The sequence below is a fragment of the Lytechinus pictus genome, chromosome 15 (assembly GCF_037042905.1).
Source record: "Lytechinus pictus isolate F3 Inbred chromosome 15, Lp3.0, whole genome shotgun sequence".
NCBI classification, from domain to species: Eukaryota; Metazoa; Echinodermata; class Echinoidea; order Temnopleuroida; family Toxopneustidae; genus Lytechinus; species Lytechinus pictus.
This window is the reverse complement of record NC_087259.1, coordinates 15,771,538-15,796,535: the sequence shown is the minus strand read 5'-3', so window position 1 is coordinate 15,796,535 and position 24,998 is coordinate 15,771,538. Positions and strand designations below refer to the sequence as shown.

The following is a 24,998-nucleotide window of genomic DNA, read 5'->3' as shown; positions in this document are numbered from 1 at the left end:
AACAGAAAAATCAAAGAATAAGAACAAAGAAAGTTTGAGAAAAATCGGATAAATAATGAGAAATTTATGAGCATTTGAATATTGCAATCACTAATGCTATGGAGATCCTCCCATTGGCAATGCGACAAGGATGTGTGATGTCACATGTGAACAACTTTCCCTTTGATGGACTATAAACTACCCCCCAAAATGTCCCTGTTTGCTTTTTCTTATGGTGATACAAACTCTTTATCCATGATGTATTCTTTAAAAATCTGTATTACATGCCCTTCTATAGAAAGAACACAATGATCTACTGATAGATGTGATAAAAGAGGCAGTTTAAGTGAAATATATACTAAAGTAATGAGGAGAGTTGTTCACAAGTGACATCACACATATTTGTCGCACTGCCAATGTGAGGATCTCCATGGCATTAGTGATCGCAAAATTCAAATGCTCATAACTTTCTCGTTATTTGTCCCATTTTTCTCAAACTTTCATAGATCTGTTTCTTTGATTTTTCTGTTTTCACACAAGCTATCATGTTCCAAAGGTTTCATTCTCCTTTAAGTTATGGACAGTCTTGTTCCAGACCTGTAATACTTTTTTCCTAGCTGGGGAAGTATCCATATTAACCTAGTTTTGTTATACTGTGTATCAGGGGCGGATCCAGGATTTTCCAAAAGGGGGGGGGGGCACATTTTCACGGGGAAAAATTTGACATGTCAAAAAAACATAAGGTCTTCACTTTCAAAATGGGGGTGGGGCACACTTCTGTTTTAACAGCATTTTTACATTACAAATTTTAATTGTGCCTCTCAAAGGGGGGGGGGGGGCACGGGCTGTTTTGTTATACTGTGTATCAGGGGCGGATCCAGGATTGTCCAAAAGGGGGGGGGTACATTTTCACGAGGAAAAATTTGACATGTCAAAAAAAAAAGGTCTTCACTTTCAAAGGGGGGGGGGGGCACACTTTTGTTTTAACTGCATATTTACATTACAAATTTTAATTGTGCCTGTCAAAAGGGGGGCACGGGCTGGCTTTGGCCCACCCTGGATCCGCCAGTGCTGTGTATGATAATTCCTCTCAGTGGAAGGATACAAAACCAGAGAGGGCTTATGTACGATTTCTTATGAGCTGTTATTTAACACATGAATGAATGAGAGTCTGAATTACACATGGATTTCCTCTAAGTCATTATTTGTAATCTATAACTGTCCAACATCAAACAGAGGGGGCTCACGTACTTACCTATACCCAACATTCAATCTAAAGCCCTTTTAGATGACATACAATGACGTTGCTTGACATCCCTAGCTGAATTTGACTTGAATCAGTCGTAACTCTATATACATGTATGACCGGGCCACATGTACTTACCGATACACTGCTTTACCAGCTTCTAGCTGCATCCAATCTAAAGCAAAGTCTGTTTGTCGTACAAAGGATGACAGTTTCTTGACGACCTGATGGCCAACTTTCAGCACAACCTGGGGATATTCTCTCATAATACTAAAAACAAAACAAAAATAGATATATGGATGGATTTAAAGCTGGATTGTGGTCAATACAGTTTCATGACATTTGCTCTGGCGACAATCGCTCCGATTGAAAACCTGCACGTTTAGCAAAACGTAACATCTAACCTCCAAAACTAAATAAACCCTAATCATAATCTCTACATTATTCTGAACCAAAAACTCTATTACAATCCTAACTCTAACCGTTTCCCCTCTGGGATGTTAAGACAAGAGTAAATGCCGCAGAAGCAAATGTTGTATCACCGGACAATACATTATCCCCTTCCACCCCTCCCCCTTTCCTGGCTGTCTTTCTCTCCCTCTCTCCCCCCTCTCTCTTGTCACACCCACATTGCCAATAGAATCTCATTTTGCTGATTGCAATTACACAGCAGCACTGCCTTGCTAATCTTTAATTTCTATCACGTTTTTATTTTCTTCCTTTTTTGTATTTCATTTTTTCTGTCTCTCTTCATCTCTTTTCTCTTTCTACAGTTCTCTCCAAAGCAGCCAAGCCTTACATCAATAGAATCTCATATTCCTGATTACAATTACATATCAAGCTGCACTGAGTCCTCCTTTACTTCTATCACATTTCTACCTTCTTTTCTTTATCTTTCATTCTTTATTCTTTCTTTCTTTTCTCTTTCTACAGTTCTCTCCAAAGCAATCAAGCCTTACCAATAGAATCTGATATTCCTAATTGCAATTACACATCAAGCTGCACCGCTTCCTCTTTTACTTCTTTCACATTTCTACCTCCTTTCCTTTATTTTTCATTCTTTTTCTCTCTCTCTTTCTCCAATTTCCTCCAAAGCAACCAAACCTTACCAATGGTATCTCATCTTACTGAAAGCAATCACTTTCTTTCTCTTCTATTTCTATCACTACTCTATCTTCTTTCATTTCTTATCTTCCATTCTATCTTTCTCTCTTATCTTTCTACTGTTTCCTCCAAAACAACCAAACCTTACCTGTAGAATCTTGTCTTGCTGATTGCAATCACACAGCAGTCCTGCCTTGCTTTGACGGTGAACAAAGCCGGTTCTCCGGTCAGTACGGCCAACTCACCGATCATCTCACCGGGACTGACCACAAACACTGTCCGTTCCTTCTCAGTCATCTCATCTGTCTGTAGCATTAGGAATGTTCCTTTCAATAGAAACATTAGGTTCGTTTCCTGTTCAGAAAAAAAAGTGAATCTAATTTAAACTAAACTAAAAAAAAAATTAGAATTCAAACAGTAAAATTGAAGATAAAAGTTAAAATGTGAGTAAATCGTTCATGTAGACTCATCATCATGTTTTACGAACCATGATTTAATAAAACATTTGAAAATTGATTTCATCTTTTTTTCTTGACCATAACTAATAACTACACAATCTTACCTGGTCACCTTCTCTGACCACTACACTGCCCCCTGGAATGTGAGATAATGCTATCTGATGGTCAAGTAAGGAGGTATCCTGAGAAAGATAGAGCAAAAGAGAAAGAATTAAAAAAAATATATATACTCATATCATAGAAAAAACAATCAAATAAGGATAAATTGTTACTGTTGAGTGCTTAGAGACTTCTGATAAAGTATTAATAGCTATATAATGTTAACTCTTTAACATTAATCATTAGAGAAGGGTATAGAAATCTACACAGGGAAAAGAGGGTGAATGAGCAAAGGTAGGTGAGACAAAGATAGCAATGTTAAAAATCACTCTCTCTCAATTCAAATTGGCAATTTTTAAACTTTGAACATATCCTTTATCAATTTCTATCAACTGAAGACTAATAAACTGTAAAAAGACAACATAAAAAAAAATCAGTATTAAAATTGCCAATTTGAAGAATAACAGCTCATTGAATAAGGCTTAAACTGATAAATCTCATCCTCTCTACACTTGAAAACCTATCTTATGTCTCACAATGTCTCTTCATACCCTATTAAACTCCCTCTCCCTATGACTTTGGTGGAATCGCAATACGGTGCGCCATCTATCGGTTGCAGTGGACAGGCTGAAATTTTTGATGCCTCATGGGAAAAAGTCGACATCTGAGGCGCACGCTAGTACTAAAGTGCATGCATGCTGGCCGACACGGCTCGACTGGATATGCTGTTTATAAGGATCCAGGAGGTGAGAGAGAAATTTGCCTGCATATTTGTTTGCGAAATTCAGACAGTTTTTGTTGAATTCTTGCCATATGGTTGTCATTTTTGGAAGCATCACAGTCCACTGGTGCTGCCTGCCCCTGCATGCGATGTCGACCCCAAAGTTAGAAATTTGGCCTGTACGCTGTAACCGATAGATAGCGCACCATATTGTGAATCTCCCAAATTGCATGCAGTATGATTTTGATTCATGTATGATTTCATATTTTTTTCTACATCACTCTTTACTATGTTGAATTTATGGTTAATTGTTGAGCGCCTTGAGCAATCCTTGGATTGGATATGAGTGCATCAGAAATGTAGTTATTATTATTTTGTCTGTCCCCAACAGAATGCTGGGTAATCTTACCGGAAGTCCAAAGAGGGTCATGAGATCTCTCTTGGCCATCTCCAAGATTTCATCTTCGGTGTATTCTTTCTTTTCTTCAGACGGTTTCTCACCGACTCCATCAAGGCTCATATCTCTCCTCCGTCCTCCCGGTTTGCTGAGTGATCCAGCAGCAGAAGCAGCAGCAGCATTCTCCAAGGAAATCTAACATTGGTATAAAACAAAGACAATATAATGTGGAAGCACCATGGTGTAGCGGTCCTGGCTCTCGCCTTGTAATCAGAGGGTCGTGTGTTTGAATCCCACCATGGCCTTGCGTCCTTTGGCAAGGCATCAATCCACACTTTGCCACTCTCACCCAGGTGCTAATTGGGTACCGGTAGGAAACAACCGTCATTGTGGTTGGTTTAGCAAGTGTGCGCCTAACAGGCTGCTAGAGGACCAGAGTAGTAGGTCCATGGTTTAGCACGTATTCGCCTAACAGGCTGCTAAAGCTATGAATCCAGTGACCAGGTAATAATAATTGTGAAGCGCTTTGAGCAGTTGTAGGTTGATAAAGTGCGATATAAAGCCAATTGTTATAATTATTATTATAAAATATGAAAACATTTAAAGAACAAAGACAATGTAATTGATCTATATTTTCCAGTACTCCTCCTTAGGATTTCAATTGTTAGGTTAATACTGGCTAATTGAAACACAGAGTCTATGAAAGACCTCACACAGAGTTGATCAGTTTACAACCCCCCCTTAAAGAAATGGGTGACATGGGTAACTGACCTGTCTTAGTGGTTTTGTTTCGTCTAATCCGGTGACCCTCGCCCTTCCAGCTGCAGCTTCAAAGTCAGATGTACTCATGCTAAGACGACCTGTATCATCTACATCAAGAGAGGTCGCTCTTCGATAATTGCTGATGGGACCCAACACACGACCTGGTATTGACAATGATCATATTAACTTAGCAATTTGCGTCAATTTCTTATTTTATACACGAATTCTTCTTTGAATGAATTCTACCTTGTGCTTTAAATTTTCCTTATTCTCTTCTTTCTCCTGAACTTCTGACTTCTTTATCTTTTTTTATTCTCTGCTCCCCATGCCTGCTTCCCATCTTCTTCCTTCCTGATAATAATGATGATAATAATAATCTTGTTATTTATAATGAGCTTAAGACATACATCTTACATATTTAAGCACAATACAGATTTATTTCCCTGGTCATTTGATTCAATCAGTCATTCCTGCATTCTTATACTGCCTTTATCTTCTTCCTCCTCCTCCTCCCCCTCTTCACAATCATCTACTCCTCCTTCCTCCTCCTCCCCCCTGCTCCTCCACCATCCCCCTCTTCCTCTTCATCCTCTTCCCTCCACCTCCTTTTCTTCCACCTCTCCCTCCTCCTCCTCCCCTCCTGTTTCTCCGCCATCCCCCCTCATCTTCATCCTCCTTCTCTCTTCCTCCTCCTCCTCCTCTTCTTTAACCTCTCCCTTCTCCTTCTCCTCCTCTTTGCCCTCCTCCTCCTCTTCTTCCACCTCTCTCTTCTCCTTCTCCTCCTCTTCACCCTCCTACATCCTCCTCCTTTCTTCAAATGCAAATATCTTTCAATAACCCTCACCTGAAGGTCCATTAATGGATCCTGACCTCCCCCTCTGAGTGGGATCTCCATCACTTTCTTCAGCTAAAATATGAAAACAAATTGTAAAAAAAAAGAAAATATATAATAATAAAAATACAAGATTTATAATAATAATAATGATATACTGATTTATATAGCGCAGAAACTATGTGCATATATTCTACTGCGCTGCAATTAAGAGCTAGTGAAATGCTTGAGAACAAATTTAGACAAGGCAAAAGCAATTTTGTGTCTCGCCCACTTATGAAAATAACCAGAAATATCGTGATTTGCGAGGGCACGCAAGAGAATTATATCGAAACTTCATTGTGAAATGACTGGGATGGAATAACACTTGTCATAAGAGCCTTGCACGTAAACTTTAATGCTGACCTGAAAATGACCTTTGACCTTACCATGTGACCTCCGACTGCAGCATAACATGCAGGTCGCCTAAGTACATCTACCATCCAAGTTTTGTTGAAAAATAACTTACGGTTGCGGAGTTAGGTGTCATAAGAGAGTCTTGCATGCAAACTTTAACGTTGACCTCAAAATGACCTTTGACCTAACCATGTGACCTCCAACTGCAGCATAACCTGCAGGTCCCCGAAGTCCATCTACCATCCAAGTTTGGTTGAAAAGTGACTTACGGTTGCGGAGTTAGGTGTCATAAAAGAGTCTTGCATGTAAACTTTAACGTTGACCTGAAAATGACCTTTGACCTTACCATGTGACCTCAGACTGCAGCATAACATGCAGGTCCCCCAAGTCCATCTACCATCCAAGTTTGGTTGAAAAGCAACATACAGTTGCGGAGTTAGGTGTCATTAGAGAGTCTTGCATGTAAACTTTAACGTTGACCTGAAAATGACCTTTGACCTTACCATGTGACCTCAGACTGCAGCATAACATGCAGGTCCCCCAAGTCCATCTACCATCCAAGTTTGGTTGAAAAGCGACATACGGTTGCGGAGTTAGGCGTCATAAGAGAGTCTTACATGTAAACTTTAACATTGACCTGAAAATGACCTTTGACCTTACCATGTGACCTCAGACTGCAGCAAAACATGCAGGTCCCCCAAGTCCATCTACCATCCAAGTTTGGTTGAAAATTGACTTACGGTTGTGGAGTTATGTGTCATTATAAGTTTGTGACGGACGACATTTGGATCCCTAAGTCTCGCCTTCACCTCTGGTGGGCGAGACAAAAAGGGGGTAAAGAAATGCAGGCCTATGGGAATTATTTGAACGGATAGGTTTTTAATTTAAGTTTGAACGTTTCTACTGATGGACAGGATCTTATTACATACGGCAAACCATTCCATAATTTTGGGGCTGCATAGGCAAAAGCACGATCTCCCAAAGTTATCTTTGTATTAAGAGTGGGGATGTGAACAAGCAAATTATCATGAGAACTACGCAGGTTGTGAGAGTGTCTATGAAATGAAGATTTCTTAATATATAAATTGATCCCATCACCCTCTCTCCCTCTCCCCTTTTCTAGTACTTTCCATTCATACCTATACATGTACAATGTACATTAATGTAGTGGTTATAATTTGTGTACTTAATATTTATACTTTTCAATACAATGTATGGTATGTTTTTTTCAACAATTTATATCCTTGTATTGTAATAAGAAGTAATTGTATTCAATTTATATAATTTCAAGTTCGTACTTTAAATCTCATTCTGTTATTGTAAATGACCCCCCTTCAGTTCTCGGCCGCTGATTTCCTGATTTTAAACCTAACTCATGGATATACTAGTTGAATATTTCCCTGGTCAATATATTCATTTGACTAACTCTTGTAGAACTTACCAGTGAAATGTCAATGGCTGGATCACTCGGCAAGATAATTGAAATATCATATGGTTTCCATTGCCTTGCTGAGTGATCAGTCCATTCAATGCGCAATTGCTTTGCAGAACAAAAGCTAAGATGGCGGCCTACACATCAATGCATTTTTCATTGCAGTTCCTGAAAACACTTTTGGTCTAGCATTTTGCAAAAAAAATGTCAGATAGCGAAAATACCATTAACAATAATAAAGTCTATGGAAAAATCTAAATGGACAAAATTCTTCGTGATCTAGCCGTTTTTCAAATGGGCTACAAAAAGGCTACAAAAGGGATATAAAAGGGAGAGAAAACAACAAGTTGCTCACTCTGAAGAACTCAAACACAGACCTATCCTAACAGTGACACGACAATCTATCTCACCTGACTTGAAGACGTCGGTAGCCTCTTCTGCCATACTGACTCTCATGACTGTCTCAACACTGCTGGTTGAATGAGCTGAACTGGACCCTCCTCCCGCCGTCGCTGTACCTGCAGTCATGACTGATGTCTGTCTCTTTGTTGGACTGCTTGCTTTGCTGTTCAGTGCGTGGATGGCTAAAGACTTGCTGCTTATGTTGTCCTAGATTCGAGATAACCAATACAACAATAGCATGAAGGAGTCATTTACACATATTGGCACATACTCTGAAGCCAGCTTTAAATTAGACCTAAACTCTGTGCTAAAATTCATGGGAAACTGTAAATGTCAAATTTTGTTTACTTTGCATGTTTCTTATGTTTACTATGCTCTTTCCCCAATATTATAATGGTGAAGACAACTATCTTATTCAGTCTTCCCAGACAATTATTAATGATTGGAGAGTCATATATTTGAGCGTGCATATCTCGTTTTATGTTTGCTTCTGCATATTACGTACCATATTCATTTCATGTTGCTGTGTATATTAGTTTAGAGCAGGCTTATTATCATGATTGCTTCCCTTTTTTATCAATAAAAGGTGATTTATACAAAATTTAAAAAGTAAGCTACTTACTGGGTTGATGAGCTCAGCATCTAAACCTAACAGGTTCTGTAGCGTGAGGAAGGTTACACGCTGAAGACGGATCATCATCATCTGCACATAAAAAATAGCGAATTCGTAATGATTATCAGCAGTTACATGTACTTGAAGCCAATCAGACTTTACTCCTTTTGAAGTCAATTCTGATATTACTCCGACCACAAACCTTGCAGCACAGCAGAATTAGTCATCCTAGCATTGCGCTGAACTGCAAATAAAATGATTCTACTTCTTGGGAACTCCTATATTTAACACAAAATTTGATCTGTTAAAAAACTATGTTGTATCAGATCCTGTAGTGTGCAGCAGGCTTTAGTCATACAGTGTATATGGCACAGAGTAGCCTTATTAACATTGATCTATATTTTACTTGTCAAGTAAAGTATTTTCATACCTGTATAACTCTGATTATAAACTCAAGATACTGATCTCAGCTAGCCTGGAATGCCATAGCAGCTTGTAAACTCAGCATCTTTAGAAGACATAGCCATATATGGTACCGAATAACATTATTAACATTGATCTACTTTATACTTGTCAAGTAGATTCTCGTAAAGTCTTTCCACACCTGTACAACTGTGACTATAAACTCGGGATATTGCTCTCACACAGTTTGGAATGCCATAGCAGGTCATATACTCAGCCTCTTCATAGAAGACTTAATCATATATGGTACCAGATAACCTTAATACTATTGATACTTTTTACATAGACTTTCAAAAGATCAATGTGTCATTAAAATCTCCATAAAATGTTTCCATACCTGTACAACTCTGACTAAAGACTGTAGATACTGCCCAAACACTGCCTGAAATGCCATAGCAGGATGAATACTCAGCCTCTTCATAGAAGACTTTATCATATATGGTACCAGATAACCTTATTAACATTGATCCTTTTCACATAGATCTCCATAAGATCTACAGTACGTGTCATTAAGATCCCCATAAAATGTTTCCATACCTGTACAACTCTAACCATAGACTCGGGATACTGCTCAAACACCGCCTGGAACGCCACAGCGGGTAGTCTCAGCACGGTGGTATCCTCGGCCGCTTTGCATGACACAGTCTTGTATGGTGCAGAATAGCCCTATCAATAACATAAGAAGAACAATCAATATAAAATCCATGTATTACACATTCAGGGTACATACCATACAATTTTGCACAGGATGATAAAGTGGAACCTAGTGACTGATTGGTAGTGGGTATGCATGTGACTAGGCATTGATGTTGCCTAAAGCCTGGCACACTATACAAAATTGTAATAGCATTTGGTATTAACATTCCCACTTGGTACTAACATTCCCACATACACAATCTTAACAATCAAAGTTCCAAAAAGTGGTATGAATATTCAAATCGAAATTAAAGTCTATTTTCAAGCCTCCCGTGGGATTAAAAGCAAATTCAAACCGTAATATCATCATTGGCTGTGACTTTAAACTGGTTTGGAATTTCCTCCAACCACAAAGCAGAATTCTGATTATGCCCAACTTCAAATGAAATAATTTACGTCTTCAAACTTCCATGTTTAATGCAAAATGCGATTTGTTTAAAATTTGTGTCAGAGTTGGATCATGTAAATGTGCGGCAGACTTAATAACAAAGAATTTGAGATCCAAGCTTTACTTTAAATACTTACTGTGATGACATCCAATACACTGAGTAGACTGTGCACACTATCACCTTGTGTGACCTCTTTGACCTCATACTCTGACCCATCCTATTATAAGAAAAAAAAGATAAAATATGAAGAAAAAAAAAATCTTTTCCTATTAATTGCCTCTTAAAATACTTATGAAGATTAAAAAAAGAAAGAAATTATCGACCTGTATTCTGAACTCTAGTTTGATATATACTTTGTTTTAACGTGTGGTAAACAATGGATAGCCATTCATGTTGCAAATCTTTCACACTACAGGTTTGATTTATCAATTTCTCAGATCTTTCATAACTGTCTGGGAAGATAACTGAATAAGTTTTCTATGCCATTAAAGCCTAATGAAAGAGCACATTGAGCATATACAAAATGTTAAAGATCCAGACCGGACCCGAAAATGAAATTGATAAATTTTATACCAATCGAAAGCTTATAAGCTACTAAATACAGCAAGGTATGCTTTATGCATTTTCACCGCTTCCCAGCTGAGTATTTTGCTTGTGAATATTCCAATTATCGGGCTTCGAACCCCGCTTAGAAAATAGGCTTTATTGTGCTTTTCACCTGCCTCGAGACCGTGACGTCACGTTGTGTAAGAAGCGTCGTGATTCCATAGGTTTGTACACAGAAAAACTGGGTGATTTTTTGCTTTCCAGATAACGCATTTCATTCTCTTCACTTCTATCACAGAGGGATATCACATATATTTTTACCCACAAGCTTGAATTTATGAAATCTACAGTTTTGAACTAGTTTTTGCCATATTTTATTTCCTGCTTATTTGGCGCAGATTTCAATTCTATCTGCATTTAGATTATGTATAACAACTTTTCCTGACATAGCAATTTAGGCCCAATAAGAGCCAAACAAAGAAATCACAAAAAAGGTAGTGAATAGTTGTAGGTTTACAACAATTTGAACAGTGAATAATTTTGAGTGCCATTTTCATCTGAAAACGAAAAAAAATATATGGATTCATAACATGAAAATGGAAGAAAATACCCAATGCTTTTGTACACAAACCTATGGAATCACAACCCTCCTGACACAACGTGACGTCATCATTTCCAGGCGACGTGGGGGTGCTCAATCGAAGCGTACTTTGGAGGAGCAGTTTCTTTGATTTTTATTTAATATTTGTCAGAAATGGAAGGAGATATATGTAATATTTTTGGTATATTTGTATTGCATGAATCATTACCTTTATTTTGATATATGACTGTTTTTACACCGGTCAGGGTCTTTAACAAGATTTTGACATTTTGGGCTTCCCATAATTTTAGAACAGATTTAGACCATGGCCTAAATTAAACCACAGTTCAGAATAAGGACCCATGAATTTAACAATAGAAGGTTGCTTACTATCTTTTCTGGGGCATGTAACACTAATATTGTTAATTAGTTGAAAATATTTTTTAAAATGATTCTGAATATTTAATGATAGAATAATGCAACAACAGTTAAGATTGGCCACTGCAAAATTTGTAATCGACTAAAACTGAGTTTGAACTAGAAGTTGTATTTTTTTTTATAAATTTGAAATTTTACCCGAGTTAGACCATGTCTAAGCTAAACTGAACTTCAGAATGAATCTTATTTCCATTAGACCATTTCGTAGTTACTTAATGGACAATTTTGGTCAAATGACCTTTCATTTCTTTCATTATGATAGGCAGATTTCAAAGCAAGATATTACGTAACCGTGCTTTACATAGCAGGATGAAGAAATTGAATAGACCAGGTGACTAGAATAGCACATCAATGAAGGTATTTGTTGCATTTCTACTTTGAATGCATATTATAGCATGTTGTACAATGTACTTGGCAAACGGTGAAATACCAGTCGTTCGAGGATGCATTGTTGTTTTTTGAGGAAGTAAATGAAAAACACAATTCAAAAGAATTCATGAATAATCAAGATATCAAAGTTGGTGCTTATCTCATTAAATTTTAAACCACCATGTCACTTTAGTAGCAATGCCCTTCCTCTGATCATGCGCAAAGTGGAACTACGAACTGGCTTATTGCATTACATTGACTTACGGGTTCTGTAATATAGACAAGAAGACGGCCACACTGCACAACAAAGATGCTATCGTCTGGTTGGCCCCTCTGGAACAGATAGGCTCCAGCCGGAAGGAACTTACTCTCTACAGATCTACTCAGCTCCAGGAATAGTGGTCTCTCAAAGTGACCAAATACCCTAAAGATACACAAAACATGGAATTCATGTGTTTCTTAATTATCATATACATGCAAATTGCACCATTATTGGGAAGTAAATCAAGACATTCATATTAATCCAAAGAAGATTGGTTGACAACGCATCAATGAAGTTACCTTGAAGTTACCTTGAAGGCCTCATCTCACTGTCTTCACGACGAGGGTGTACAGGTGAGTGTGGCAGGGTTAAGGAGGCTCTAAGAGCCCATTCAAAAACCCAATGAAATTAAATGTTTGAAATTTCCTTTGCTTAAATAATTCTATTTTACTTTTATCTTTACCTGTGATGGGCTTTTTGTAACATGTTTTCAATCTGCCACTGGTTATATATATCTTTCATAAAATAAGCATTATGCTTTACATGCATACTATATATACATGTAGTGTATCATTTTAGCTGCTGTGTATGCCTCTCCTCCCCTACCTGTCTGTTGTTGAATCCCCTTTCTCTCTCTCTCTCAAGCTTTCCTTAAACACATTCACAGATGCCATATTATATATGTAACTCTACCATCAATTCAATGTGATCTTGAGGAAGTTCTAGAGGAAGTCATTCCACTCTCTTAATGGATATATATGTATATATACTTCCTATCACATGTAGCCAGAGAGAGAAAGACAGAGAGATAGATAGAGAGATGAGAGTTATTGTATGTACATTTTCCCCAATAACTTAAAGTAACTTGAAAAATTTATTAAATGATTGCATATAAACCATTACGTTCTATGTTACACTAGTCTATAGCCTGGAACTACATTGAATGATATAATAAAAAAAGCATGAGGCTTCAATCAATAGACAACATTTAGTCCTTTAAATATATCACCTTTGGAGAAATCGTCATAAAATTTATTGAGGATTTCAAGTTACAGAAAAAAAAATCTGCCTTGATATAAAAGAAATCCCATTGTTCTACATTTGAATGACATTTACAATGAGACTGTAGCAAAACTACTTATTGAAACATCAAGTTTGTATGGTCCTTTAAAGGACCACCACATGCCCATGAAAGAATACATGGTGTACCATGAAACCTCTAAACTCTTTCTTCTTCGCCATGGAAACCTTCAAGTTACATACTTTTGTTAATTTCTTTTTTATCACAGTGAAATACACATCCCTATGCTTGCAATTGAACTTAAGTGAGCATCTACAATAAACAGTAATTTACAAATTCGCAATGCACACAAAATTGTAATCAAATATCAAAAAGTGCGATCTTTCCAGCTTCTTAATCCTTATCTTCATACAACATATTAGACTAGAGGCAGATTTTAAAGAATATGGCATCGCCATGGTTACCTGATGTTTTTAAGCATGTAGAGGACTTCTGTTGGGATCCTAAACTCTGGAGGGAGCTGTAACTCTCTAAAGTCCGCTTCCAAGATGGCGGGAGGAGGCTCCTTGACTTGAAGCATCGGTTTCCTGTCACTATCTGTATTCTGTAGGATACTTTAAAAGAAATTAGAACATTTACATAACAGTAAATATATACAATAGTTGCCATTTCTATAAAGTCTTCTCTACAAAATGCCATCCCCGCCAGCATAGGAGATAAAATACAATGGCAGTAATGGTGTAAGTCCAGTGAATACATGATCAGTATATTAGAAATAGGCAGATAACATCAAATTACAATTTTTATGCAATCAAGCTATCATAATTTATAGTTCCTTCTTAACTGATATTCTTTCACTATGAATTTGGTGTTATGGTGGCTGTCCAGACAAATCCTCTGGGATTTTATACAGCAGCCAATATCCATGTTAAATCATGTAATTTTACCTAAGTCATTTTGTTGTACCGGTAGTTTGATTGTCATATTTATATCCATTGATGTCACTTTTTTTTTATATGGAATGAGATAAAATTGAATTGAAAAACTGAACTGAAATTGAATTGATATCATTGTTTGTAGAGAAGTGGTCTACTGGATATCTTTTCAGACTATAGATCATAAGGGTCAGGGTTCAAATCCTGGTACAACACTAATTTGGCAAGGAGTTGATCAATATTCACAACACTTGACCCAAAGTAAAAAAAATTGGTACTTACAGGGAATTTATTCCTTTCAATATTTTTTTTCCGTTTTATTAAGTTCCACATTGGCAGCTTTGCTAAAGCCAGAGCTTATAATTGTGGAGTGACAGAGCATTGTCTGATAGATATGAACATTATCAACAAACCACTCATACTTAATATTATCACGAAATTTAGATGAATAAAATTCATGAACTTGAAACTTTATATGTAGTTATATGTAACTCTTAAAATAGTAAACTGAAAGCAATTAGTATTCTTTTTTTATATACTTACCCTCTTATAGTTTTTGCAAGGTCCATATATTCTTTTCTCTTCCTCATCTTTCTGTGCACTGTGTACACTGGTCCTGATATTGATTTGACCTAGTAATAAAGTTTATAAATGAAACATAATAAAAATCATTGAGCATTTCGATTAGCTACAGAATTCTCTGAAAACATTTTTTTAAATGTATATGCATTCCAGATGATGACATAATATTCCCTTTTAAAATGCAATAATTGCAACAAGAAAAAAACTAGACAATTAAACCATTCTCATCTACTCCAGGAAAGGATATTGACAATTTATTGAATGATATGGACATGTTATTGAATGATATGGATAAAACAAACAAAACAGACATAAAAAAGGTGATGATAAAAAATGATGATAAACTAAGCATATTGATGTTTACACTTATTTTAAGGAAAAATACTCACAACTCTATCCCAAGACATATTTTATGATTGAATCCACCTAAGAAATGCTTCCTCTATCTAGAAATGTCTAATGTCTACTATTGACAATCCGGTGATGCTGGTAGTCCTTATAAATAACAACCTTCCAAGTCCCAGTAACATTAAACGCTTCGCAATTGATAGTGTGGAAGATTTCTATGATTGATTGTAGGGTAGATATTTAACGACTGATGGTAGAGTAGATTTTTCACGACTGATGGTAGGGTAGATTTTTTTTAATGATAATCATACTTGCACACAATAATCAAAGAAATCAAATGTAGCCATCAGAGATGTCATTATTTACATGTTTGTTTCAACATACAAACATTCAGAACAATATAATGGGGAGTGGGGAACTTTAAGAAAGGAGAAATATGTGGTGGGGGGTATGGATATTGCTACAATTGATGTTGACATTTCCAGACTCCCTATCATGACAAACATATAAGGAGACTTTTATTTTTCATGGGAAAGGAGTCCAAAACCCTGTTCTTTAGCCAAAAAGTACACAGGACTGGTATTATACAATGGATATCAGGTTTAAATGTGGTACTTTAAAGTGAAATTTGAGATATATATTTGTATTTTGAGGAATAATCATCAATCTAATCCAAGGCCTGACACTGTCAAACTTAAGCCCATTTCTCTGGTTATGTACTGGTATAGAGAATCAAAAGAGTTGCTGGCAGCATAAGCTCCATAAGATGGAATATATGGTGACACGACATATGCTCCTGCGACATTTGCTCGGGCCATAATATCTTAGAGGACATAGGCTTAGATTGAGGATTGTAATAGAGTTTTTGGTTCAGAATGATGTAAAGATTAGGGTTAGGGTTTATTTAGTTTTGGAGGTTAGGTTTGATGTCTGGGTTAATGAGAAGATTTTCGATCGGAGCAATCGTCGCCGGAGCAAATGTCATGGAACCATATATATATATATACCTCATCACTACTCCTCCCCCAAACTTTCTCTCTCTCTCACACACACACACACACACACACTAGTAACACACCTTCTCTCCTTTTCTTTCTTTCTCTTTCACCACTTGGTTGGTATCCATGGATCATGTTTTTTGCAATATGTGACATCACCTGAACCGACCAATTTTCCTTGTGTGTTATTGCATTTCCAACCTCCTAACTGTGGAGTTTCATGTGCTATTCTAGGGGTTCAAAGCTTTCCATTGATGTGGATATCTCAGTACTTGTGATTGTATATATAATACACGTATGTCTAATTCAAAGGTAGAATTGAGCAAAAAAAAGTAGTAACTCTAATTTTCATCTCATCTTATCAGTTTTGAAGCTCTTTTAGCCTTACAAAATAAACAACATATTTAAAGAAAATATCAAATTACTTACATGTTATTATATTATGTTAGGTCATCATATATATTTTTTTTTACAAATTTCATATTGTTACATAAACGAATATGTTAATGAATTAGAGAACTAACATTTTAAGTTATTCTCTTTGGTAATACATGAGACAATATAACTTAAACTACACTTAATTCGATCCCAATAATAATGAACATAACTTACCTTTCTCAACATTTTTCTGCCATAAAACATCACTTTATCTCGCTTTCTGAACCGATGCTTTGGTTGTGCTTGAACTAAATTGAAAGAAAAAAACAGCTTTTGATGAAAAATTAGCAATTGTAAGATGCATGAAAGTTCTCTCTTGTAGATGAAAAACTACGGGTTCTTGACTGGTCAGCTCTATCGGCTTGAAAAGACTACCTTTTGTGCGCCTTTACTTTTAATTGTCTGCACTTCTTCTCTAACTGTGAATCACTGGTAGAGAATCCGGGTTTAAATTAAACTCAGGTTTAAAGTTGTGGTTTAAGTATGGAAAGCCAATTGTTACGTAAATTACTAACAGTAGAGATATCATATTTCAGCTCATTTGGCTCTCAAATCATTCATAATTGTCTAGGAAGTATAATAGATGATTGTCTTCATCATCGATGAATCAAGAAAGAGCACAGTAAACACAAGAAACATACAACTTAATAAAAATTTTGACACTTTTGGCTTCCCATAAATTTAGCACAGAGTTAGACCATGGTCTAAGTTAAACCTGACTTCAGAATACGGGCCTACGGGTTCTTGACTGGTCAGCTTTATCGGCTTCAATATACTACCTTTTTGTGCACATATACTTTTCATTGTCTGTACTTCTTCTCTGTAAATCACTGGTAGAGAATGCTTTGATTAAGAAAGGAGATATTGATCCTGTTGGTAATTTCTGAAGAATACAACTTGTATATAATAACCATTGGGTCTAAATGTCATTAAGCATATTTTTTTTAAATATCATCCGATTTTCCAGTTGGTTGAGCTACATGTCGCCTACTAAAATAGACAACAAATCAACTATTATTTGACAAAATGACAATGAACCATGTTGATAATAGAGTACATGTTGCGGGCAATTGGGCAACATATGAGTGGAGTAGACCAAATTAATAGTAGACCTAATGGGGGGTGTTTCAAAAAGAGGTGAGTGTGAAATATAAAATTTACTCTGAAAATTTGAAGTTGCATCACATGCGTGTGGTAACCAACAAACCACCAAATTCATTACATCTACATCATGCTCATTTGATGCAAACATTAGGGTTCAAGCATAGTATAAGTCACACAATAAACTTTTTGTGAAACACCTCCAGTAAAGGTCCCGTGTTAACCCTAATTCTCCCGGGGTATTTCAAAGCTTGTTATTACCGGGGACGGGCCATTATCACCCCCCCCCCTCCCCCGAGATCTCAGCCATGGGTCACCGAATTGCCTCAAAATTTTGCACAAGGGTCAAGAATAACGTAATCTGGAAAGTTGTATAGCTAAATTTACGAAAGTCCTTTCATTTTTTTTATCAACTAATTTATGCGAGAAATCATAGATTTTGGTATTTCTCACTAAATAAAGCCTCAGGAATAGCAATTTATGGTACAAATGTCTTTCATTACTGACATGTGTTTGGGGGGGGGGGGCATTATGCCCCCCCCCCTCCCGGAGTATTAGGGTTAAAAGAGGGGATTAAAAATCTTACTTCTCTTTTTGATGATGACAGAGATGAGAAAGGCAACCAAACTGAGAAGAAGTGCAATCACAATGAACATCAAAATGAAAGTCTGCAATCAAAATGGAATATGAAAAACATAAATAGGTATTAGAAATTAGAAATATCCTCATCTTCACAATCATTCATTAAAAAAAAAATCTTTATCAAAACAAAAATCTAATCATTATCATGCAGGAAACAGGCAAATTGAAAAATTTTGATTTTTTCTTGACAAGAGGTACATTTATCTGTGATAATATTTTTTTTATATATGATATTGATCAATATCATATTTATAGAAATACATCATAGAGTCCTCTTGGCTAGATTCCCCCACTCTTCATGGAGTATAAAAGAAAAACATGAAAAGAAAAAAAAACTTATTTTCAAATAACCTTTCCAAAATCAACTGTTAGGTCTGCTGATTATCTTCCCTGCTCTTTGGATTCATCATTCAACTCAATACTTGCTTAGTTTGATCTATTCTCACTCATGGTGCTTGCTATAGGCCCGGGGAGGGGGTAACTCGCATATATTGGGTTATTGGTGGACCGTGACCCGGAGGAGACAATGATTGGAGGGGCACTATTGTTCGTGAACAATGCTGTGCCCCTCCAATGCTTTGTCTCCTCCGGGTCACAGTCCGCCACTGTATTGGGTATACAGGGATGTGCTCCTGGGATGGGTGAATTTTTCAAGAAAGATCCTTAGACATGGGACCCCTTTCCATTAAATAGATCCTTAGACATGGGTCCCATTTTCACAAAAAAAATCTAAAGACATGGGTCTCTTACTATTTGTTTTGTTCCCTTACTCACCTACTATTTTGTCCGAGATTTTTTTTGATTTGCTCCAACATACTCCAGCTGACATATAATGTTACTGACATTGGCAATTTGCAATGCACAGCGGAGTCATGTGTGCATCATGAATATTTATATCCACACAAAACGTATACTTTTAGCGTAATTTTCATTCCAATGATCAGTTTGTCTGGTATGGTGCAGTTAAACGCCGCAGCAGAAGCTTCAATCTGCGCGGGTTCGCAACCTCCCGAACACTAAGATTTTTTTTTTCATTAAATTACATTACATCTGAAAATGTGTCATATTTAAAGGTCAAGTCCACCCCAGAAAAATGTTGATCTGAATAAAATAGAGAAAAATGAAACGAGAATAACCCTGAAAATTTCATCAAAATCGGATGTATAATAAGAAAGTTCTAACATTTAAAAGTTTCACTTATTAAAAATAGTGACATGTGCAACTCGGTGACATGCAAATGAGACAGTCGATGATGTCCCTCACTCACTATTTCTTTGGTTTTGTATTGTACGTTTGAATTATACATTATTTCAATTTTTTACAGATTTGATAATAAGGACCAGCTTGACTGAAAGATAAAGCATTAAACAATTTGCTAATTCCCCATGTTCAGGGATTAATTTATCGTTGTTTCCCTTGACAATGGGGAGAAAATTAGAATATTTCATATAATGAAATACAAAAGAAATAGTGAGTGGATGACGTCATCAGTTTCCTAATTTGCATACCGACCAGGATATGCATAACTGTTTTGTATAATTTAACGAAACTTTAAAATGTTGTAACTTTCTTATTTTACATCCGATTTTGATGAAATTTTCAGTGTTTTGCTGGTTGGATTTTTCTCTTTTTATTCAAATGAACTTTTTGTTGGGGTGGACTTGTCCTTTAAAGTTAAAAATCTGTAAACTTGGGTCCACTTTTCACTGAACGTAGTTAGACATGGGTACAGCAAAAGAACCATGGACGTGGGACTGGGTATGGGTTTGGAGGTCTCTGCCGCACACCCCTGTCTGACTATAATCTGAGTGAGAACCCCCTCTACTAGATTTTATTCCAAGATTGATTAGATCTAAATAATCTTTTGCTGAAATTATCAAAGCTTCATCTTCTTTAAGTTCTGAAGTGAGCCTTCTCCTTGAAATAGTACTTAGTAGTATAATTGGTAGATTATTGTAGTATTATTATATTTAGCATATTCTTGGCCTAATAGTGATACGCTATTCCGGGGGGGGGGGCACTCAGTATATAATGCATAGTGGGTATGTGCCACGGAGGGGACCCCCGTTTTTACACTCAAATTTCCATTCCAAGGCATAGCATTTTTGTCTTATTGAGAAAAAGAAAGAAATCCGCTCCAAAGCTTTGCATATTTTCCATTACGCCGTTCCGTCCGCATTGATCTGCTACAATGAGCCGCAATTTTGGTGAAAAGCGGCCGCAGAGCGCTGTCCGACCATATCGCCTTTGCTCTAGCACACCCGGCGACCGTGCCACCGGGCTAGCTGCATACACATTCCATAGGGATGCATACGCACTCGCACGCAGGCGACCCGTTCCAAGGACCCCCGTTTTCACATACAGTTGTAGTTACGAAGCCCGTTCCGAGGATCGACCAACCTTTTTACAATAAGCCCGCTCCAAGGCCCCCGTTTTTTGTCTCATCCACGGCACATACCTACTACTTTTTTGGTCGAGTACCCCCCACCCCCCTGGGACGCTATTCCTCTGTCTCCTTTAGTTTTACCCAGCCTCCTCTTTCCTGTCCTTCGGCCTTCTCGATCATCTTCCTCTCTCTCATCTCACTTGCTGGTAACCCAGGGGCTAACCGTGTATTTGACCATACTCACGGGACTAGCGTGATTTATGGTCTAAATATTTCACCAAATGAATTGTGAAAACAGAAATTATGCACTTACCATGATTATATGGATGAAGGTCTAACGAGTGGCAGTTTCCTGACATCGAGGCACAGACTGGAACTTCAAAAAAAAACGAAAAGTTCTCTCCTTCTACCCCCGTCTCGATCAGCCATTTTTGTTATGAATCGTAACAAAATGGCCGATCGAGACTGGGGTAGAAGGAGAGAACTTTTTGTTTTTTTGAAGTTCCAGTCTGTGCCTCGATGTTAGGAAACTGCCACTCGTTAGACCTTCATCCATATAATCGCGGTAAGTGCATAATTTCTGTTTTCACAATTCATTTGGAGAAATATTTAGACCATAAATCACGATAGTCCCGTGAGTATGGTCAAATACACGGTAAGCCCCTGGGCTCCGGCCCCGGGGGGGGGGGGGCACTCAGTATATAATGCATAGTGGGTATGTGCCGCGGAGGGGACCCCCATTTTTACACTCAAATTTCCGTTCCAAGGCATAGCATTTTTGTCTTATTGAGGAAAAGAACTAAGAAAGCCGCTCCAAAGCATAGCATTTTCTTCTTAGCGAGAAAAAAGAAGAAAGATATCCGCTCCAAAGCTTCGCATATTTTCTGTAACGCCGTTCCGGTCGCAATTTTGGTGAAAAGCGGCCGCAGAGCGCTGGCGACCATCGCCTCTGCGCTAGCGCGCCCGGCAGTCGTGCCAACGGGCTAGCTGCATGCACGTTCCATAGGGATACATACGCACTCAAACGCAGGCGACCCGTTCCAAGCCCAAGGACCCCCGTTTTCACAAACATTTGTAGTTCCGAAGACCCTCCTTTTTACAATAAGCCCGCTCCAAGGCCCCCGTTTTTTGTCTCGCCCGCGGCACACACCTACTACTTTTTTGGTCGAGTGCCCCAACCCCCCCCCCCCCCCCCCCCCCCCCGCGGCTCCGGCCCGCACAGCAGGCTGGAGATCCCTGGGTTAACTGGCTGGCTGCTCTTCCTGAGCCTGAGCACTCTAGGCGACACCCCAATACTTACCCGTGTTAATAAACTGGGACTCCACTCACGCACATTTGGGCCGCCCTAGCTTGGAACTAAGCATCAATATCAATTTAAAATATATATCTACAAGTTATGTATAACCTATTTACTACTTTGATAATGTTTAATCGGTACTCACCAGTTCTTTTGATGTATTTTCTCAAGAATTCCCTCGGATTTGTCCCAAATCTTGCGACAAACCACGTCGCGGTAGACAGCTGTACATTCTTTTTTATTTATAAATAGAGCGCCCCTTACGATAGTTGTTAAGAACGCGGCCAAATTGTTAGGTTTTTTGCACTGTGTCCAAGGCGTTTTTTATTTTGTTTGATTTTTTATTTTTTAATAAATATTTTGTTAAATAGCAATTTTTACGTCAAATATTAAATTTATATCACAAAATATTTTTAATTGTAGAAATATATATAATATCATGCAATTATTTATTCTATATATATTTTATAATAAAATTTATAATTGTTGCGGTCTTTAAAAAAGGATAGTCGATCGATCAGGTGATGACTACTCGTATCACGTGATCTGAAAATCGGCTTCGTACCGCTTTGATCGCACTCGACGGGACCGGACTGACTGCCAAGAAAAGATCGAAAAAGGACTCAAATGTAAGTTTCCCTTTACATTTAAAGTATGAGTAGGATTATAGTTAATGGGCAATTTTTTAATAAATGCTAAACAAATGAGGACAAAGCTTGCATTTTTCGAGTAATAATCACTAATATCATAAAAATACTTGGGTGCAGGACTTCTAACCTGTTTTTAACGCATTGTCGCCTATGAGGTCCATACATGTTAATGTTTGGACCTCATTGGTATGATGGGGTGTCCAAACTTCGCAGACTTTTCAAAAATATTCATCAGGCTTAAATTTGTTCACAAAATATTCATAATTTATACAAAACCAATTCAAGAAATAGTTACCACATTGACGGCAAGATCGTAAACTATAAAATTAAGGACGAAAATGTAAAGTAGGTCAAGGGGTTTCGCCGGTATCGCGATCTCAAAATTCTATTCCGATCGGTGAATGCGCGCTGTGCTGGAAAACCGTTCTGAAAAAGTGTGACCTAACTTCGCGGACCAAAGTTTTTGTGAAGATTAAAACAAAAACTCAGGCTCAAAAAGTGAAATATTTATATCAGATTGATGGCAAAATGCTATAGAATCGGTTAGCACCACATTTAACTCACGTTTTTGATGATTTCTGCTTGCAAAATGGTGATATCGTGATGCCTGTTGAGAATATCAGATTTCTTCAAAACGGGCGCTAACGGTGACAAATTTGCCGATCTTTTGTCAATATTTTCATGAATACTAAACTCATCCTTAAGAAACTTACACCGAAGGGTAATTTTAGATCGCTTTTCACGTTGATGATGTCAGATTTTAAGGATATTGGCTAGTTTTTAAAATAATGACCGTCCGCGAAGTATGGACACGCGCGAAGTTTGGACTCACTGCCATACGAGGAGTAGGAGTGAGCCTGAGGCCGAGTCCTCTTCTTCATGTTCTTCCTCCTCCAAATCCATGTCAACCTTTTCCTTCTTCCTCATCTTATTTTTCTTCGCATTTTTCATATTATTCATTTACTATACGAACTTATACTTAAATTTAACAACGTATGGCATGAACAATTTTTTTAATCAAATGCAATATCGATCGTATTCGTAATAATTATTTTACCCAAGGGCCCAACATTTTTTTCAATATGTGGGACACACCAATAAAACTTGCAACAATGTTTAAAGTCTCAAAACACACATTTTACAAGCTTATTAATGGATGCAACCAAGATTATTTACTTACTGTCGTATATTGGGTGTCAAAGTAGTAAGTACTTGGCGGCAAAAAGCCATTTTCATCCATTTCTATATCGTTATCTTCATCCATCTTTTCTGCTCTGCGAATCGGGTCAGTCAGACGAGTACGAGTCAGACGATCGACAACGCAAAAAATAACGGAGCTGAGATGAGATCGAGAAGACTAGCGCAGTGGCCAGCTAGCTCGTTTTTTATGATCAATGCAAATATTGCGTTCGTACAAGGACTAGAATTCGTATAATTTTCATCTTTATTTTGAGGAGTGGGACTGGTGCATAATTGGGTGCTTCTCCAAAATTTTCACTACCAAGAAAAAGAAAAGGGAAAAAAAGAAAAGGGAGAAATATATATGATATAACGCAGGGGCCGCGGAACGGTTTTCAAAGTGGGGGGGGGGGGGGGGGCTGACCATGCTAAAAATCATGCAATCATATGGCCCGGTCATATGGTCAATTTTAGGTTTTTGTACACGGTTTTGGGAAAAAGTGGGGGGGGGGGGCTGAAGCCCCCCCCCCCAGCCCCCCGGTTCCGCGGCCCCTGTAAAATTATGATCTATCACAAACTTAGCTTTTGCTCATGATTATATCACATATTTCCTCTATTTTCTTCATTGATGAATAACTTGGCCTGAACATTCATAGGAAATGTAAAATCTTACTCATCATCCACTAGAATTTTTTTTTCATGTAAGAAAATATGAAAGAAACATATATTTTTATACGGTGATATATTGTGCTCACTTGACCAGTATATTTGCACATACTCATTTTTGTGAAGGGGAATTGTGTCTTATACATTTTTCGATGAAAATTTCAGTGCTATATGCTTGTGTGAACAATTTCTGTGACGATTTAAATCAATTGATGTTATGGGGTGGACCTTGAATTTCTTTTAATTTTTATGTTCCCACAGCAATATCATATAGCTATATTGATGGGGCAATATTAGGGTGATCTTTGAGGGGGTGGGTCCTATAATGAGTTAATTTTGCTCTGATTCACCATCTCCCCCTCCTTTCATTTTCTCTGCCTCTTTCTAGCTCTTTCTTTCTCCCAAACACACATTTCACATCACATAAATCAATTACTTTTTTTTAAAGAAATATATATACCAGAGACTCCCCCCCCCCTTTTTGAAGAAATATCAACTAATATACATGCATAATGTGAAAAAAGGTAATAAATCCCAAGAGTTGCAAGATAAGAGGCATACATTATAGATTG

The 24,998-nt window shown here is 37.5% G+C and overlaps 1 protein-coding gene across 1 annotated transcript in view; it reads right to left on the bottom strand.

The window, feature by feature from the left end:
- Nucleotides 1-23,974, bottom strand: part of LOC129277803 (patatin-like phospholipase domain-containing protein 7) — a 46,892-nt gene extending 22,918 nt beyond the window's left edge. Inside the window, exons 1-16 of the mRNA XM_064110119.1 lie at nucleotides 23,762-23,974; nucleotides 18,193-18,274; nucleotides 16,680-16,753; nucleotides 14,683-14,771; nucleotides 13,669-13,818; nucleotides 12,186-12,345; nucleotides 10,125-10,205; nucleotides 9,441-9,569; nucleotides 8,451-8,531; nucleotides 7,837-8,035; nucleotides 5,611-5,673; nucleotides 4,776-4,927; nucleotides 4,017-4,199; nucleotides 2,892-2,969; nucleotides 2,478-2,683; nucleotides 1,364-1,495 (exon numbers count right to left, since the gene is read on the bottom strand). Coding sequence (XP_063966189.1) covers nucleotides 1,364-1,495; nucleotides 2,478-2,683; nucleotides 2,892-2,969; nucleotides 4,017-4,199; nucleotides 4,776-4,927; nucleotides 5,611-5,673; nucleotides 7,837-8,035; nucleotides 8,451-8,531; nucleotides 9,441-9,569; nucleotides 10,125-10,205; nucleotides 12,186-12,345; nucleotides 13,669-13,818; nucleotides 14,683-14,771; nucleotides 16,680-16,753; nucleotides 18,193-18,274; nucleotides 23,762-23,845 — 1,943 coding nt within the window. The 5' untranslated portion in view covers nucleotides 23,846-23,974. The remainder of the gene's footprint in view (nucleotides 1-1,363; nucleotides 1,496-2,477; nucleotides 2,684-2,891; nucleotides 2,970-4,016; nucleotides 4,200-4,775; nucleotides 4,928-5,610; nucleotides 5,674-7,836; nucleotides 8,036-8,450; nucleotides 8,532-9,440; nucleotides 9,570-10,124; nucleotides 10,206-12,185; nucleotides 12,346-13,668; nucleotides 13,819-14,682; nucleotides 14,772-16,679; nucleotides 16,754-18,192; nucleotides 18,275-23,761) is intronic.
- Between the last annotated feature and the right edge of the window lie 1,024 nt (nucleotides 23,975-24,998).